Here is a 17312-nt window from a genome sequence, read left to right as displayed (position 1 = left end):
CCGAGGCAGGTGGATTGCTTGAGCTCACAGGTTTGAGACCAGCCTAAGCAAGAGTGAGACCCCCATCTCTAAAAATAACCGGGTGTTGTGGTGGGCGCCTGTAGTCCCAGCTACTCGGGAGGCTCAGGCAAGAGAATTGCTTGAGCCCAAGAGTTAGAGGTTGTTGTGAGCTATGACACCGCAGCACTCTACCAAGGGTGCAAAGTGAAACTCTGTCTCAAAAAATAAAAAAAAAGAAAGAGATGGAGGGATGCGTGGGGTGACAGGAGAGCATGCTCCTTGCTCTTAGATGTGTATGGCTGAGATACCTGAAAGGCTGGTTTTAGCGCAATAGGGTATAGGTTAAGAGGACATGGGTTGTCCTAGAGGTGCCAAGATGCTGGCAGGATGCCTGTGAACTGGCTTTCCTCTTTCTGAGAAAAGCAGTTCATAACCACTGGTGCAATCAGTTGTGTGAGGGTCTTGAAGTCTGTTTTATTTCAGTGGTAGTAAATGTAGCCCCTTAGCTGGGCATCATGGCGGGTGCCTGTAGTCCCAGCTACTCGGGAGACTGAGGCAAGAGAATTGCCTAAGCCCAAGAGCTGGAAGTTGCTGTGAGCTGACGCCACGGTGCTCTACTGAAGGGCGACAAAGTGAGACTCTGTTAAAAAAAGAAAAGTAACTGTGGTCCCTGAGGACCAGTTTGGAGGAAGCTATTTGGTAGGTAAGCACTAGAGGTTGCTGGGGGCCAGCCAAGATCTTGAGGGTTTGTTAGGTGAGCACTGATGGGCCATCCCCGAGTCTTGCAGGGTCTGTAGGGCCACTATGCTGCCTTCTCTATGGAGCCTACTAGCTGTCTTCCAGGTGCCGGCCTAAGCCTGGCCAGAGCCACAGCTACCCACTTTGGTCGCCCCAATATCTGCCAAGGGGTAAACGCCCCAGCGTGGGTGCTATTGGGAAGGTCAGGCTGAGGCACCTGTCAGGGAACAGCAGGACATGCATTGACCCCAGGATGTGTCATCCCAAGTCTGTGATTTCACCACAAAATCTCTTCTTTTTAATGGGTGGTGGTATCTTGGGTCTTGTCAACAGCTGCTGGAGGTGAGCACATGGGGTATGTTTTCTTCTTGCTAGTGAGGACATGGAGGAGGCCTGGGTGCTGACATCCTTCCCTCCCTGGGTGCTGACATCCTTCCCTCCCTTGGTCAGCATCCCCTAAGCTGACCCTGCCTTGTTCTAATTCAGAATAAGCTTGGGTACACAGGCATGAAGACATCTCTTAGAATGAGGTGTTACCTAAAACATTTTATTTTTATTTGTTATTTAGAGATAGGGTCTTGCTTTGTCTGTCACCCAGGGTACAGTGCAGTTCCATCGTCATAGGTTACTGTAGCCTTGAACTCCTGGGCTCAAGCTGTCTTCCTGAGTGGGACTACAGGTGTGTACCACTGTACATAGCTTATAAGACTTTTTATCTCTTTTCCACCTAATGATACATTGGTCTTATCTGAGGTGTTTTCTGTTGTCCACACCAAGGTGGCTCAGAGTGAGGCATCACTGGTGACCACATTTTGGCTTGGGACCCAGACCTGGGCCTGGTACATTTCTGCCAGGGCCTTAACAAGTGAGGTCAGAGGTCAGGTCCAGGGCTCCATGTGTGGCCTCTGAACATGGGTACCTGGACACTCCCCACTGCCGTACACTGATGCCTACTGTTGGTCTCATTGCAGAACAAAGCCAGGGAGGACTTTGACCAGGCCATCGGCTGGTGCGTGTCCCTCATCACTGACTACAGGGTCCGCTTAGGTGCGTGGAGGCTCTGCACAGCCAAGAACAGGGAGGCGGGTGGAGGGCAGGCACCTGGGCGGGTGGACACAACTAGCAGAAACAGAGACGGGTTTTCCTTTCAGTAAGAGAGTTGGTTTTCATACATCCCAAGTCTGGTGGTTGGGAATTTATGAAACATAAATAAATGTAAAATGTTTTATATCCTCAGGTGATCCCAGAAGACTTGTGCCTAGGCACTCTTTCCTGGGAGCAGGACTGTCACCCTAATACCTGCTCATGGGAAGAGGTGTCTGGGTCAGGCTCAGACTAGAAAGTCCTAGGAAGGGCCTGGAGAATGTTTCCAGAGTCTCCTGAGTACCACTCTCCCTTCCTCCCTCTGCAGGTTGTGGGTCTTTTTCTGGCTCTTTCCTGGAGTATTATGCTGCTGACATAAGTAAGTTGCAGGCGTGTCTTTGAAAGTATAATCTGGGGCAGCGCCTGTGGCTCAAAGGGATGGGGCGCTGGCCCCATATGCCGGAGGTGGCAGGTTCAGGCCCAGCCCCTGCCAAAAACTGCGGAAAAAAAAAAAAAAAGAAAGAAAGAAAGTGCAATCTGTTTTTTATTCCTTGAGAAAACAGCCTCTATGTCATAAACTGTGGGAGGGGATATACTGGGCCAAGAGGCCATCAACACCCACTCAGGTCTGGGAGCTATTCCACCCTATTCTCCCCTCAGCTGGAGGCCATTCACATCCCATATTTTAAGAAAGTTACCTGAATGCTGAAGCATTTGACCAGCCTTTCTCATTGCCTGTGTTGGCATGTCGGTTACTGATGTACAGGGTTTTCTAGTCCTCTTAGCTGTTAAAGGAATGGAAATAGCTGATTCCTCATCAGTGTGTGTGGGGTGCTCTGCTCTTTAGGGTTAAATTTGGCTAAAGGGCCCAGTTAATGGGAAAATGTCAAGGATCCTCCCAAAGGAAGAGCCTTCAGGATATGGAGACCCTCCCCCAGTGGTTCTCAGGGAACCTGAGGCATCTAGGTCTCTCCTAGGTCCTGGACCTCCAACCTCAGGCTTGGGCCCCAGGTCTGGTTATGGAGGGAAGCTGGCTGAGAACTGTCCCCTAGCACTGGTCCCCACTACTTCCTTTGCAGGCTACCCTGTCCGGAAGTCCATACAGCAGGATGCACTGGGGACCCGGTTTCCACAGCTAAGCAAGGGGAGCGCTGAAGAGCCAGAGGCAGTAAGTTCTCTGGGGCGGAGGCTGCCCTGCAGGAAGGTACTCCCTGACCGGTCGAGGGCTGCCCGCGACCGAGCAAATCAGAAGCTGGTGGAGTACATCGTGAAGGCCAGGGGCACGGAGAGCCACCTGCGGGCCATCCTGAAGAGCCGGCGGCCATCACGCTGGCTTGAGACCTTCCTGAGCTCAAGCCAGGCCATGACTTGTGTGGAGACCTACCTAGAGGATGAGGAGCAGCTGGACCTGGTGGTGAAGTACCTGCAGGGCTTCTACCAGGAGCTGGGTGGCCCGGTGCTGACACGTGCCCATGGCGACAGAATCCGCTTTGTCCTGGATGTGCTGCTTCCTGAGGTGAGCTGGCAGTGCCTCGGGGTGGGGGGGGGGTGGCATGCTGCGTGTCTGTCTGTGTGCATGTACAGGACCATCCAGGATAAAAGTGACTCAGGGCACAGGTATCCTTCCATTCCCAAGCCACAATCAAGAAACCCATCCTAAGTCGAAAAATCAAAAATTAAAGGTTGTCTGTGATCTTGAACTTTAGCTTGGTGAAGTGCAGTCACACTGTTCATGTTTAGAGTGTCAGGGCCCCTCTGGGCATGTGGGTGTCTGCATAAGAAAGACCTTGTCAAACTCAGAATCATACAATTGTGAAAATTTTCATAGAGATAAAGAAAATATTTATAGCACAGTGAACCTTTATGAGCCCATCTCCCCACAGATTTTTTTGGACAAAAAAAAAAAAACCCTTAAACATTTTTTGACCCATAAGTGTTCCATAAACACTTTAGCGTATATTTTTAAAATGGCAGTTCTGGCTTGGCAGCCATAGCTCAATGGTTAGGGTGCCGGCCACATACACCGGGCTAGCCAGATCGAACCTGGCTCAGGCCTGCTAAACAAAAATGACAACTACAACAAAAAAATTACCAGGCGTTGTGGTGGGCACCTGTACTCCCAGCTACTTGGGAGGCTGAGGCAAGAGAATTGCTTAAGCCCAAGAGTTTGAGGTTGCTGTGAGCTGTGATGCCATGGCACTCTACCGAGGGTGATATAATGAGATTCTGTCTCAAAAAAAAAGGGCAGTTCTGTACACGCCCCCCACCAGGGGACCCTGGGTGATGTCCTGGGACATCTGTGATTGTCATACCATGGGGGTGCCCCTCATATAGGGTGAGTGGAGTTAGGGATGCTGCTTAGTACCCTGCAGGACCCAGGATGGCCCCACCCCAGAGAACAGCCCAGGAGATAAACTCTGATCTAAGCCATAAGGACTCATAAAGATTTGTTTACTATAATCATAATACTGTTATTTCACCTAAAAAAAAAAAAAAATTAGGCTGGGTGCCGTGGCTCACACCTGTAATCCTAACACTTGGAAGGCCAAGTCGGGCGGATTGCCTGAGCTCACAGGTGGACTGCCTGAGCTCACAGGTGGACTGGCCTGAGCCAGAGTAAGACCTCGTCTCTAAAAATAGCTGGACATTGTAGGGGCGGCGCCTGTAGCTCAAGGAGTAGGGCGCTGTCCCATATGCTGGAGGTGGTGGGTTCAAACCCAGCCCCGGCCAAAAACCACAAAAAAAAAATAAAATAAAAATTAAAAATAGCCGGACATTGTAGCAGGCACCTGTAGTCTCAGCTACTCAGGAGGCTGAAGCAAGAGAATTGCTTGAGCCTGAGTTTGAGGTGGTTGACCCCACGGCACTCTACCAAGGGTGACAAAAGTGAAACACTGTCTCAAAAAAAAAATTAACAATTCCTTTTTTTCTTCTTCTTTTTAAATATAGTCTCACTTTTTTCTTTTTTTTTTTTACTTTATCACCCTCGGTAAAGTACTATGACATCACAGCTCACAGCAACCTCCAATCACAGCAGTTTAGGTGATTCTCCTGCCTCAGCCTCCGAATAACTGGGACTACAGGCGCTTGCCACAACGCCCAGCTATTTTTTTTGTTGCAGTTTGGCTGGGGTTGGGTTTAAATCCACCACCATCGGTATATGGGGCTGGCGCCCTGCTCACTGATACAGGCGCTGGGCGCTGCCCTCTTTTTTTTTTTTTTTTAAATACTTGGTCTCACTCTGTTGCTCCAGGCTAAAGTTGTTTTTTTTTTTTGGAGACAGACTCTCACTTTGTCACCCTTGGCAAAGTTCTGTGGCATTATAGCTCACAGCAACCTCCAACTCTTGGGCTTAAGTGATTCTCTTGACTCGGCCTCCCAAGTAGCTGGGACTACTGGTGCCCGCCACAACGCCCAGCTAATTTTTCTGTTTTTAGTAGAGATGGGGTCTTGTTCTTATTCAGGCTGGTCTCAAATTCCTGAGCTCAAGTGATCCTCCCATCTTAGCCTCCCCAGGGTGATAGGATTAAAGGCATGTGCCACCTCGCCTGGCCTAATAGTGATGTGGGCCAGGTATTCATATTACTTTTATTGTATCTTTTAATTTTTTTTTTCTGAAACGGACTTACATATTTTTAAAAATGCGTTTATGGGTTTGAGTCTTCCTTTTTATTCTCTGCTCTTAGTGATGTGACTTTGTCTTTAACCCAAAACATACCATTGTTATTTAATTCAGAGCCTTCATTATAAACAGAAGTTTCAGGGATCAAGTGTTTTCTGATTCATGATCTGGAGTTTTCTGGTCATGTCTGGAGGCAATAGCTGGCTATACTGGGCCCCTTGCAGGTCTCCCAGGCACATGCTCCCCACAAACCTGCTAGGCCTCACCTGCCATGACTGAGCCCACTGCACCCTTCTTGCAGGCCATCATCTGTGCAATCTCTGCAGTGGATGCGGTGGACTACAAGACAGCTGAGGAGAAGTACATAAAGGGACCTTCCCTGAGCTACCGGTAGGCTGCTCTGAACACTGCTTCCAGATCTCGGTTCACGTCTTCAAGGGTTTGGTTTCTGTGCCTGCCACCAGTTCTGGCTCAAGGCTCCCCATATCCCACTTCTCAAGAAGCAATCCTGGCTTGGCGCCTATAGCACAGTGGTTACTGTGCCAGCCACATACACTGAGGGTGGCGGGTTCGAACCTGGCCTTGGCCACCTAAACAACTGCAACAAAAAAATAGCTGAGCATTGTGGTGGGCACCTGTGGTCCCAGCTAGTTGGGAGGCTGAGGCAAGAGAATTGCTTAGACCCAAGAGTTTGAGTTTGCTGTGAGCTGTGACACCATGGCACTCTACCGAGGGTGACATAGTGAGACTCTGTCTCAAAAAAAAAAAAAAAATAAAAGAAGCAATCCTTACAAACGCATGTTAGCACAGGGTATGGAATGGCCACACAGGCCTCGGGAGGGCAGCACTGGAGTTCCTGTCCTCTAGGCGGGTTTGGGTGGCTGCTCAGGGTCCCTAACCTGGTCAGTGGTGGGTAGATACATTGGATGCAAGTCCCAGGCCTGAGGCTCAGCCATGACCTTTCTTGGAGTCACCAACCTCTCAGTCCTGAGCCCTACGGGAGCTGCACAATGCTGAGTACTGGTCACGTGCCCAGCCATGTGTGTCCTTATCTCTCTTTGCAGGGGCTAATGTTTGTATTTTGAACTTTCTTCTCATCTTATTCCAGCCCATGGCTATGTGGGAAATACAGCAAGATTAAGAAGCAGCAGTTACCCCCGTATGGTTTCTAGCCAGTCAGAAGAATGCTGTGATCAAGATGTTTCTCTCACATCAGTGCGTTTAGCCACCCTTAGATTTTTGGCCCCCAGAGTCCCTAATCCCATCTCTGGGCATGTTGCCAGGCCTTGTGGCACCAGGCAGGGCCTGTGCGGGCATGACACTGATGACTCAACTAGAGTTCAGGTGGGGTCTCTGTCTAGACTAACCAGGTACGTGGTCACAGGGCCTCATGGTGAAGGCCCCTTGTGCTGAGAACCCCAACTCCTTCCTGGGGCAGGGGTAATAAGGCAGGAGGCACTGTGGGTTTCAGGCTGCTGGCAAGACCACCTGTAGAGCCATCTGGAGGAGAGAAGAGTGTACAGCATCCATTGCTTACTGTGCCTTAGTCAAGCTTCCAGTGTCCTGGGCCCCAGGATCCCGGACCCCATTGCTCTGATGGCTAGAGGGAGTTTCCCACCGCTCCTATTGTGTTCACCTGGGAATTACATTGAGGGAGCTGTGCGCAAACCTGACTTCATTAACTATCTCAAGATTGCATTGTGAGCTCCCTTTGTGTGCCTCCTGGCTGTCTTTTCCTTTCCAGTTAACTGATGTTTGCTGCAAGCCTTTGCTGGGCTGAGCATCAAACCTGTTCTTGAGGGGCTGCTGCCTGAACGATTGTTAATGAGATGTTCCTTTACAGGGAAGTCACTTAATAAGAACAATTTGGTTATTTCATACTCTTTTTTTTTTTTGGCCGGGGCTAGGTTTGAACCCGCCACCTCCGGCATATGGGAGCAGCACCCTACTCCTTGAGCCACAGGTGCCACCTATTTCATACTCTTTTTAAGAAAATTTTTTTTTTTTTTTTGTAGAGACAGAGTCTCACTTTATGGCCCTCGGTAGAGGGCCGTGGCCTCACACAGCTCACAGCAACCTCCAACTCCTGGGCTTAAGCGATTCTCTTGCCTCAGCCTCCCGAGCAGCTGGGACTATAGGCACCCGCCACAACGCCTGGCTATTTTTTGGTTGCAGTTTGGCCGGGGCCGGGTTTGAACCCGCCACCCTCGGTATTTGGGGCCGGCGCCTTACTGACTGAGCCACAGGCGCCGCCCAAGAAAATTTTTTTTAAATTGTAGTAAAGTACACATAGCAAAACTTACCATCCTAACTCTTTTTTAAGTGCACACAGCTCAGTGACATTATGCGCATCCATATAGTTGTGTGACTGTCACCACCCTCCTCCTCTAAAACCTTCGTCTTCCCAAACTGAAGCTCTGTCCCCATACACAGTAACTTCTCTGTTTCATTCACTTCAAAAAAATTGATTAATGAATAAAATCAAGTATCATCTTTTATTTTCTGAAGGGAAAAAGAAATGTTTGATAACCAGCTCCTAGAAGAAAGGAACCGGCGTCATCGGTGAGGAAGAGGCTGATCTGCAGTGGGGCTGCTCACACCAGGCCCTGCATCAGCAAGAGCCCCAAGGTGGTCTGTTCAGCACATGGATATTTTCTGGAAAACGAGAGCCCTGGGACTTGGCGTTTGTGTTGAATCTTTCTGGGTTGTCCCGATTTCTACACTTGTGAAAAGTCAGTTTCATTTATGTACTCAAAGTTAGTTTTCTTTTTCCTGGTATTCTTTGCGAGGTACAATTCCTGAAAGGTTTTTTAAAAGACAAAAATACAATGATTGTATGTCCTTGTGGCTTAACACAAAGTGCACATTTTTTTAATGTGTTGCATCTGTACTAAATGAGAGTTTTTAAAAAGTGTCTGATATGAATACATAGCTCCAGAAACAACAGTGTGTTTTCTGGTTTTTTCCACTTTGTGTGATTTCCACTTAACATATTTCCTTCAGGGTGGGTGTGGTGGCTCACACCTGTAATCCTAGAACTCTGGGAGGTGTAGGCAGGAAGATTGCCTGAGCTCACAGGTTCCAGACTAGCCTAAGCCAGAGTGAGACCTTCTCTCTAAAAATAGCCAGGCATTGTGGTGGGCACCTATAGTCCCAGTTACTTGGGAGCCTGAGGGAAGAGAACCGCTTAAGCCCAAGAGTTTGAGGTTACTGTGAGCTGTGACACCATGGCACTCTACCGAGGGCAACAAAATAAGACTCTATTTCAAAAAAAAAGGCTTGGTGCCTGTAGCTCAAGCAGCTAAGGCACCACATACACCAGAGCTGGCGGGTTCAAATCCACTTCAGCCTGCCAAACAACAATGACAACTACAACCAAAAAATAGCCAGGCGTTGTGGCAGGCACCTGTAGTCCCAGCTAGTTGGGAGGCTGAGGCAAGAGAATGGCTTAAGCCTAAGAGTTGGAGGTTGCTGTGAGCAGTAATGCTATGGCAACTCTACCCAGGGTGACAACTTGAGGCTCTGTCTCAAAAAAAAAAAATTTTTTTTTTCCTCCTGTATTTTTTTGTTTGTTTGTTTTGTTGAGACAGTCTCAAGCTGTCACCCCAGGTAGAGTGCCGTGGCATCTAGCTCACAGCAACCTCTAACTCTTGGGCTCAAGTGATCCTCTTGCCTTTGGTTTTCTATTTTTAGTAGAGACGGGGTCCTGCTGGTCTCAAACCCATGAGCTCAAGCTATCCACTCACCTTGGACTCCTAGAATGCTAGGATTATAGGTATGAGCCACCACGCCCTTCCTCCTGTATTTTTGAGAAAAAGTCTTTGTTAGAGGCAGAACCAAAGACAAGCTGCTTCCTTGCATGTTGGTGATTGCTGTGATCTCTTATGCAGGAGAGGGAGGCAGACACATGCCTTGCCAGCAGCCTTTGTGCCCAGGCTCCATGTAGAAAGGGAACAGCAGCCAGATACTGGGTCACCTTGGCCAGACCTGCTCATGCCTGGCCTCTCTGGGGCTCCCTGCTTCTGTCTCTCCCTGCACTGTGCTGGCACCTAAGCCTTGTTGACTACCTGCACACCTGTGCTGAGATCCCAGCCTGGTTGCCACCCCAGCCAGGAGGTTGCTGCCCTCATGGGGGCTGTGAGGTCATGGTGCAAGAAAACTAGCTGTGTCTTATGCTGGCACCTGCAGAAATAAAGCCATTTGTTTAGTGCCTGACTCAATCTTCCCACTGGAGGAACAGGCTCTGTGCACTCCTGGCAAGTCAGCCCAGGCACCCAAGATCAGTGCCAGGGGCCATCCCTGTTAAAGGCTTTGACTCAGCGAGGAGGGGAGCAGGCCTCAGCACAGTCATAGTGGTTCTGTTAAAAGTTAAAGCTGCACAGATGGTGCCTGTGGCTCAAAGGAGTAGGGTGCTGGCCCCATATGCCAGAGGTGGCGGGTTCAAACCCAGCCCCGCCCAAAAACAAAAAAAAAAAGTTGCAGATAGATCATATCCTAAAATATTAGTGAAATTGATTTTCAGGATCTGACATGGGGTAAACTCCACATCCAGGCCATGTCCCACCCCGCTGGCATGGACTTTGGTTCTTCTGGTGACTTTGAGTTTCTCCCACTGTCTGTGGACATCTGGCCATGACAGGGGTCCTGATTTGAAAGGGTCCTGATGGGAAGAAGACCATCTTCTCCCATGTCTTTGCATTGACAATAGCCACTGCAGAGGAAACCAGAATGTGACACCTCAGGATGCAGATAGTCACACTGAGACCTTAGTTAGCACTGAGCAGAACAAAGATACAGGATATTCTCAGGGGTCAAACTGCAGGATAGGCCAGGGTGGCTGCTGCCATGACATGGGTCCAAGAAAGTTCCCTGGGTCATTTTAATATTTTGCTCAAGCCTTAGAGCAGAAAATCCAGACAAAGGCTGGGTCTTGCCCTGCAGTTTTGTCTACTTCTGTACAAAGTGGGCAGGTTGAGCCCAGACGAGGGAGGATAATGTGCACCAAGGAGGAAGGACATATGTAGCTGGGAGTGTCAACATGTACTTCATGGGCACCTGGCCCCTCCATCCACCCCTGAGGAAGGGATCTCATCAGCACAGCTGGTGTGGATGTTGGTCCCCTTTGTGGGAAAGCGGTTTACCTCAACCCACAGCGGGAAAGGCCCTGCACTTCACATCCACACTGGCCAATAACCAGAAATTGGTGCATGAGAACATGTTATGTCCTCCTGGGTGAGTCGCTCTTCCAGGTCTTGTAGAAACTGAGCCAATCCACAGGACTAACTCTGGTGCTGCCAAATATTTTTATGTATCCACTAAGATTGTGTTGTCCAATTGCCAAACCTGAAATTAAACCCTTCTTAGTGCGCTGGCTTGTCTCTCTTTTTTTTTTTTTGAGACAGTCTCACTATGTAGCCCTCAGTAGAGTACTGTGGCATCACAGCTCACAGCAGCCTCAAACTCTTGGGCTTAAGTGATTCTCTTGCCTCAGCCTCCCAAGCAACTGGGACTATAGGCGCCCGCCACAATGCCTGGCTGTTTTTGGTTGTAGCTGTTGCTTTTTGGCAGACCCAGGCTGGATTCGATGTGGCGGGCAACTTAGCCACTTGAGCTACAGGAGCCGAGCCTTTTTTTGTTTGTTTCTTTTTGAGACAGAGTCTTACTTTGTTGCCCTTGGTAAAGTGCCATGGCATCACAGCCCACAGCAACCTGAAACTCTTGAGCTTAAGTGATTCTCTTGCCTCAGCCTACCAAGTAGCTGGGACTACAGGTGCCCGCCACAATGCCCAGCTATTTTTTTGTTGCAGTTATTATTATTTAGCTGGCACGGGCTGCCACCCTCAGTATATGTGGCTGGTGCTGTAGCCACTGTACTATGGGTGCCGAGCCTGGCTTGTCTCTTTAAATGCCAGATTTTATAGGAAAATCAGCCTCACAGGCCTGGTAGTCCCTGGGCAGGGAGCTGAACCCAGTCTGGAGGTCCACTCAGGGATAGGCCTGGGAGACTGTTTACATGGCAGTTGAGCAGAGCAAATCTCTGACTTGGGGAAAATTACTAAAGGGAGACATGCTGAACCCACTGAAAGAGCTGGGCCCTCTCTGCTTGTGCTATCTTGTGCTTTCTGTGGATTCTGAGAGTGTTTAAAACTTGTCCTGAGGCTGAGCCCATGGCTCAGTGGTTAGGCCACTGGCCACATACACCGGAGCTGGTGGGTTCAAACCGGCCTGGGCCTGCGAAACAACAATGATAACTATAACAACAAAAAAATAGCCAGGCATGGCGGGCACCTGTAATCCCAGCTATTTGGGAGGCTAAAGCAAGAGAATTGCTTAAGCCCAAGAGTTTGAGGTTGCTGTGAGCTGTGATGCCACTGCACTCTACCCAGGGCGACAGCTTGAGGCTATGTCTCAAAATAAATAAATAAGATCCACAAGGTTGTCTGCTAAACCTGCTCCTCCAAAGCCAGAGCCCAAGCCTAAAAAGGCCCTGGCAAAGAAGGGAGAGAAGATCCCTAAAGGGAGCCCCGGCGAAGAAGGGACAGAAGAGCCCTAAAGGGAAAAGCTGACGCTAGCAAGGAAGGGAATAACCCGGTGGAAAATAGAGATGCCAAAACAGACCAGGAACAGAAAGCTAAAGTTGCTGGTGATACCAAGTGAAGTGTGTCCTTTTTTTTTTTTTTTGAGACAGAGCCTGAAACAGCAACCTCCAACTCTTGGACTCAAGGGATCCTCTTGCCTCAGTTTTTCTATTTTAGTAGAGATGGGGTCTTGCTTTTGCTCCGGCTGGTCTCATGAGCTCAAGCTGTCCACCCACCTAGGCCTCTCAGAGTGCTAGGATTACAGGCATGAGCTACTGAGTCCAGCCCTTTATCATCATCTTAACTCCTTAAACCCAGTCACCTCTTGGGACCTGACCCCCAATAATTGGTTACCAGTATGCCAAGGAATCTGAACTTTTCCAACAATACCACTGAGATGGCATCCCTCAAAAGAGCAGCAGTTCCATTTGTAGATTGTTGGATCTTCAGATAAATTCTGTCATTTTCATTTAATTTCCTGAAAGTCACGGCTGGATTGTGAAAAGTTGTAAAACAACATGCTAAATGTGAAATGTCAACCCTTCCTCTAAACTTTCCCTGTTAAGAGCATCAAATGAAGACTTCATTGGGTTTTGTAGTGGCTTTCGAATTTTTGGTAGACCACTGAAGAAGGGAGTTTGAAAGTTGTATATTATATAATCACAGAGACTCCTGACATTTTCCTTACATTTAAGGGAAGTCACTTTCTAAAAAAAATATTCCCCAGCCAGGCAGTGGCTTATGCCTTAATTCTAACATTTTTGGAGGCCAAGGCAGGAGGATCACTTGGAGCTACCACTACACTGTACCCCAGGCAACAGAGGAAGACCCTATGGCAAAAAAACAAAACATTTTTTTTTCATGACTGAAAAAAATCTGACTAATCAGAATTGTGTTGTTCTAATTAGAATCAATTTACTTGGCCAGCTACTTGCTCAGAGTTTGTTTCTTAGATGGAAAAAAATCAGTTATATTCATGCTATAGCACCTTACAAATTCAGTATTTCTTTTTGCTCTAAAGTGGCTTCATTTGAAATTTCTCAGATTCCACATTGTACTAATTGATTTATGCATAATAAATTACAAATAAAAAGCTCTTAAAGGGAAAAAAAAAAAGAAAGTTGTATATTGTTAAAATTGCCCATGTCCTGCCTGAAATACCATGATTGTTATGAAAAGTATCTTTGATAATGCTGGATACAGTATGGTTTGGAAAAAAAAAAAAGAATTGCTTGAGCCCAAGAGTTTGAGGTTGCTGTGAGCTATGATGTCATAGCACTCAACCAAGGGTGACAAAGTAAGACTCTGTCTCAAATTAAAAAAAAAATATTAGGAAGGCGTCTGTGGCTCAGTGGGTAGGGTGCCAGCCCCATATACCAAGGGTGGTGGGTTCAAATCCAGACCCAGCCAAACTGCAACAAAAAATAACCAGGGGTTGTGGTGGGCGACTGTAGTCCCAGCTACTCGGGAGGCTGAGGCAAGAGAATTATCTAAGCTCAGGAGTTGTAGGTTGCTATGAGCTGTGACACCACGGTACTCTAACAAGGGCGATAAAGTGAGACTCTGGCTCTAAAAAAAAAAAAATTTAAACTAAAGACATGAAACTATAAAAATACTAGAAGAGAGTGCAGGGAAAACACTTGAAGAAATCAGCCTGGGAGAAAATTTTATGAGGAGGTCCCCTGGGCAATTGAAGCAACACCAAAAATACATTACTGGCATCTGATCAAACTAAAAAGCTTTTGCACAGCCGAGTGCACAGTAAGTAAAGCAAATAGACAACCTTCAAAATGGGAGAAGATTTTTGCAGGTTATGCTTCCGACAAAGGTCTGATAACTAGAATCCACAGAGAACTCAAACTAATCAATAAGAAAAGAACAAATAACCCCATTTCTATGTGGGCAAGAGACTTGAACAGAAACTTCTCTGATGAAGACAGGCACATGGCCTACAAACACATGAAAAAATGCTCATCATCCTTAGTAATCGGAGAAATGCAAATCAAAACCACTTTGAGATATTATCTAACTCCAGTAAGATTAGTCCACATCACAAAATCCCAAAACTACAGATGTTGGCGTGGATGCCGAGAGAAGGGAACACTTCTGCACTGCTGGTGGGAATGCAAGCCAATACAACCTTTTTTGGAAAGAAGTTTGGAGAGTACTCAAGGAACTAAAAGTAGACCTACTGTTTGATCCTGCAATTCCTCTACTAGGTATATACCCAGATGATCAAAAATTATTTCACAACAAAGACATTTGCACCAGAATGTTTAATGCAGCCCAATTCATGATTGCCAAGACATGAAAACAACCCAAGTGGCCATCAACCCCTGAATGGATTAACAAATTGTGGTATATGTACACCATGGAACACTATGCAGTCATAAAAAGATGGAGACGTCATATCTTTTATGTTTACCTGGATGGAGCTGGAACATATTCTTAGTAAAGAAGAATATGGAAAAAAATATAGAAAATAAAGTATCCAGTGTACTGAATACTACTATGAAATCAATATATAATCACCTACACACTCATATGAATAGCATTTTTTTTTGTTTGTTTGTTTGTTTGTTTTTTTTGTGGAGACAGAGTCTCACTGTACTGCCCTCAGGTAGAGTGCCGTGGCGTCACATGGCTCACAGCAACCTCTAACTCTTGGGCTTACGCGATTCTCTTGCCTCAGCCTCCTGAGTAGCTGGGACTACAGGCGCCCGCCACAACGCCCGGCTATTTTTTTTTGTTGTTGCAGTTTGGCCGGGGCTGGGTTTGAACCCGCCACCTTCGGCATATGGGGCCGGCGCCCTACTCACTGAGCCACAGGCGCCGCCCCATGAATAGCAAAACATAACTATAGTCCAGAAGGTATAAGGGAAGAAGAAAGAGAGGGGAGGGAACGGAAGAGGTAGGTGGGAGGAGGGAGGGTATTTGGGGAGGGTATCACCTAATGCGCATGATGCAATGGTACATTTCAAAACTATTAAGAAAAGAGTATAATTGTGATGGATGTGTTACTTAGTTCAATGTGAGCATTTCACATTGTATATCAAATCAGTACACTGAACCCCAGAAATGCATCAATGTACACAGTTACGATTTAATGAAAAATAAATAAAATTAAAAAAATTAAAAGCCATATAGCTGGGGCAACTCAGACCCACAGAGGGAAGAAAGCTTTGTGTATCTAACAATCCTTTAGATTCCTATCAATCAGTTCTCCTGTTCTCTTTCTCCCTTGGCCCCAGTCTGGCCCAGCACCCACAGGGATTCTTTTTTTTTTTTTTTTGGCTGGGGCTGGGTTTGAACCTGCCACCTCTGGCATATGGGACCAGCGCCCTATTCCTTGAGCCACAGGTGCCACCCAACCCACAGGGATTCTTGCATGTTCCTGTGTTTGTCTACTTGGCTTCAGTTTTCTAGGCCTTAAAATCAGCAGGATTGGGCTGTGCCTGTGGCTCAAAGGAGTAGGGCGCTGGCCCCATATACGGGAGGTGGCTGGTTCAAACTCGGCCCCAGCTAAAAACTGAAAAAAAAAAAAAATAATAATAATAATAAAATAAAAATGTTAAAACAAGATCAGCAGGATTGGGCGGCGCCTGTGGCTCAGTGGGTAGGGCACTGGCGGATATACTGAGGGAGGTAGGTTCAAACCCTGCCCAGCCAAACTGCAACAAAAAATAGCCGGGTGTGGGCGGCGCCTGTGGCTCAGTGAGTAGGGCGCCGGCCCCATATGCCGAGGGTGGTGGGTTCAAACCCAGCCCTGGCTAAACTGCAACCAAAAAATAGCCTGGCGTTGTGGGGGGTGCCTGTAGTCCCAGCTGCTTGGGAGGCTGAGGCAAGAGAATCGCGTAAGCCCAAGAGTTAGAGGTTGCTGTGAGCCGTGTGACGCCACGGCACTCTACCCGAGGGTGGTACAGTGAGACTCTGTCTCTACAAAAAATAAATAAATAAATAATAAAATAAAATAAAAAAATAGCCGGGTGTTGTGGCGGGCACCTGTAGTCCCAGCTACTCGGTAGGCTGAGAATCGCCTAAGCCCAGGAGTTGAAGGTTGCTGTGAGCTGTGTGAGCCACAGCACTCTACTGAGGGTGATAAAGTGAGACACTGTCTCTACAAAAAAAAAAAAAAAAAAAAATATATATATATATATAGAGAGAGAGAGAGAGAGAGAGAGAGAGAGAGAAAGAGAGATGAGTCTCTTTGTCCTGGGTTCACAGCAACCTCAAACTTTTGGGCTCAAAAGCTCCTCTTGCCTCAGTCTCCGGAGTAGCTGGGAGTACAGACGCCACCACGGAGTAGCTGGGAGTACAGACGCCACCAAAACGCCCAGCTAAGTTTTCCTATATTTAGTAGAGACAGAAGTCTCGCTCTTTTTTTTTTTCTTTCTTTCTTTTTTGAGGCAGTCTCACTGTCGCCTTGGGTGGAGTGCCTTGGCCTCATAGCTCACAGCAACCTAAACTTTTGGGCTCAAAAGCTCCTCTTGCCTCAGAGTCCCCAGTAGGTAGATGGGAGTATAGGCACCTGCCATGTCCAGCTAGTTTTTCTGTTTTTTTTTTTTTTTTTTTTTTTTTGGGGTGGGGTGGGTGGGGTGGGGGGGTAATCTCCCTCTTGCTCAGGCTGGTTTCGAACTCGTTAACTCAAGCAGTCCACCCTTCTAGGCCTCCCAGAGTTCTAGAATTGCAGGCATGAGCTACCTTCCTTGGCCAGTTTTCATCCTTACTACTAAAAAAAAAAAGAGAGATTGAAATCAAGGGTGGGAGGACAAAAGGGATGTTTGGGCTGGAATAATAACATCTTAGGGGTGGCAAGAGGGGGTTTAGGGTTGTTTGTCATATCTGAGCCCTTTCCAGTCGGGCCTGGGTCAGCCAACATCCTTGTACTTCGTGTGTAGAGAAGGAAAGGGGAACACAGAGGCTGGAAGGAAGCTGAACCAGCTTCCAGCAAAAGATAAACGATGCTCGCCAGGGACGCCAAAACTCCTGCAGAAACCCGGATTAAACCAAAGACTTATATCTAAGGCTTCACTCTAAGGCTTTCCCAACTAAAATACATCGGTGTGGCGGCGGCAGAGTTTACTCTATCCAGACTCCGCCCCGCGCCGCCTCTCACACAAATACGGCTCACTATGAATAGGGCTTCCCTGCCTCGTAGGGCTACAACAGGCACCGCATTGTAACATCGTCTCTGTGGCGCAATCGGTTAGCGCGTTCGGCTGTTAACCGAAAGGTTGGTGGTTCGAGCCCACCCAGGGACGCGTATAGCCTTTTGGGCCCCGCGGAAACGA

General features: G+C 47.7%; 1 protein-coding gene and 1 non-coding gene across 8 annotated transcripts in view; both read left to right on the top strand.

Annotated features, from left to right (window-relative positions):
* The window catches only part of PWWP3A (PWWP domain containing 3A, DNA repair factor), a 29658-nt gene extending 16517 nt beyond the window's left edge, over positions 1 to 13141 (top strand). For all 7 annotated transcript variants that reach the window (XM_053581324.1, XM_053581329.1, XM_053581328.1 and 4 more), the window contains 5 exons: positions 1710 to 1785; positions 2150 to 2200; positions 2901 to 3337; positions 5745 to 5833; positions 7952 to 13141. In XM_053581324.1, coding sequence (XP_053437299.1) covers positions 1710 to 1785; positions 2150 to 2200; positions 2901 to 3337; positions 5745 to 5833; positions 7952 to 8009 — 711 coding nt within the window. In that variant the 3' untranslated portion in view covers positions 8010 to 13141. The remainder of the gene's footprint in view (positions 1 to 1709; positions 1786 to 2149; positions 2201 to 2900; positions 3338 to 5744; positions 5834 to 7951) is intronic.
* A 4067-nt stretch (positions 13142 to 17208) lies between these two features.
* Positions 17209 to 17282, top strand: TRNAN-GUU (transfer RNA asparagine (anticodon GUU)). The gene has a single exon. It is a non-coding gene; the product is annotated as a tRNA-Asn (tRNA).
* Positions 17283 to 17312: the final 30 nt, after the last annotated feature.

This window comes from Nycticebus coucang, chromosome 2 (assembly GCF_027406575.1).
Source record: "Nycticebus coucang isolate mNycCou1 chromosome 2, mNycCou1.pri, whole genome shotgun sequence".
Classification (NCBI taxonomy): domain Eukaryota; kingdom Metazoa; phylum Chordata; class Mammalia; order Primates; family Lorisidae; genus Nycticebus; species Nycticebus coucang.
This window is presented reverse-complemented; position numbering and strand designations above follow the sequence as displayed.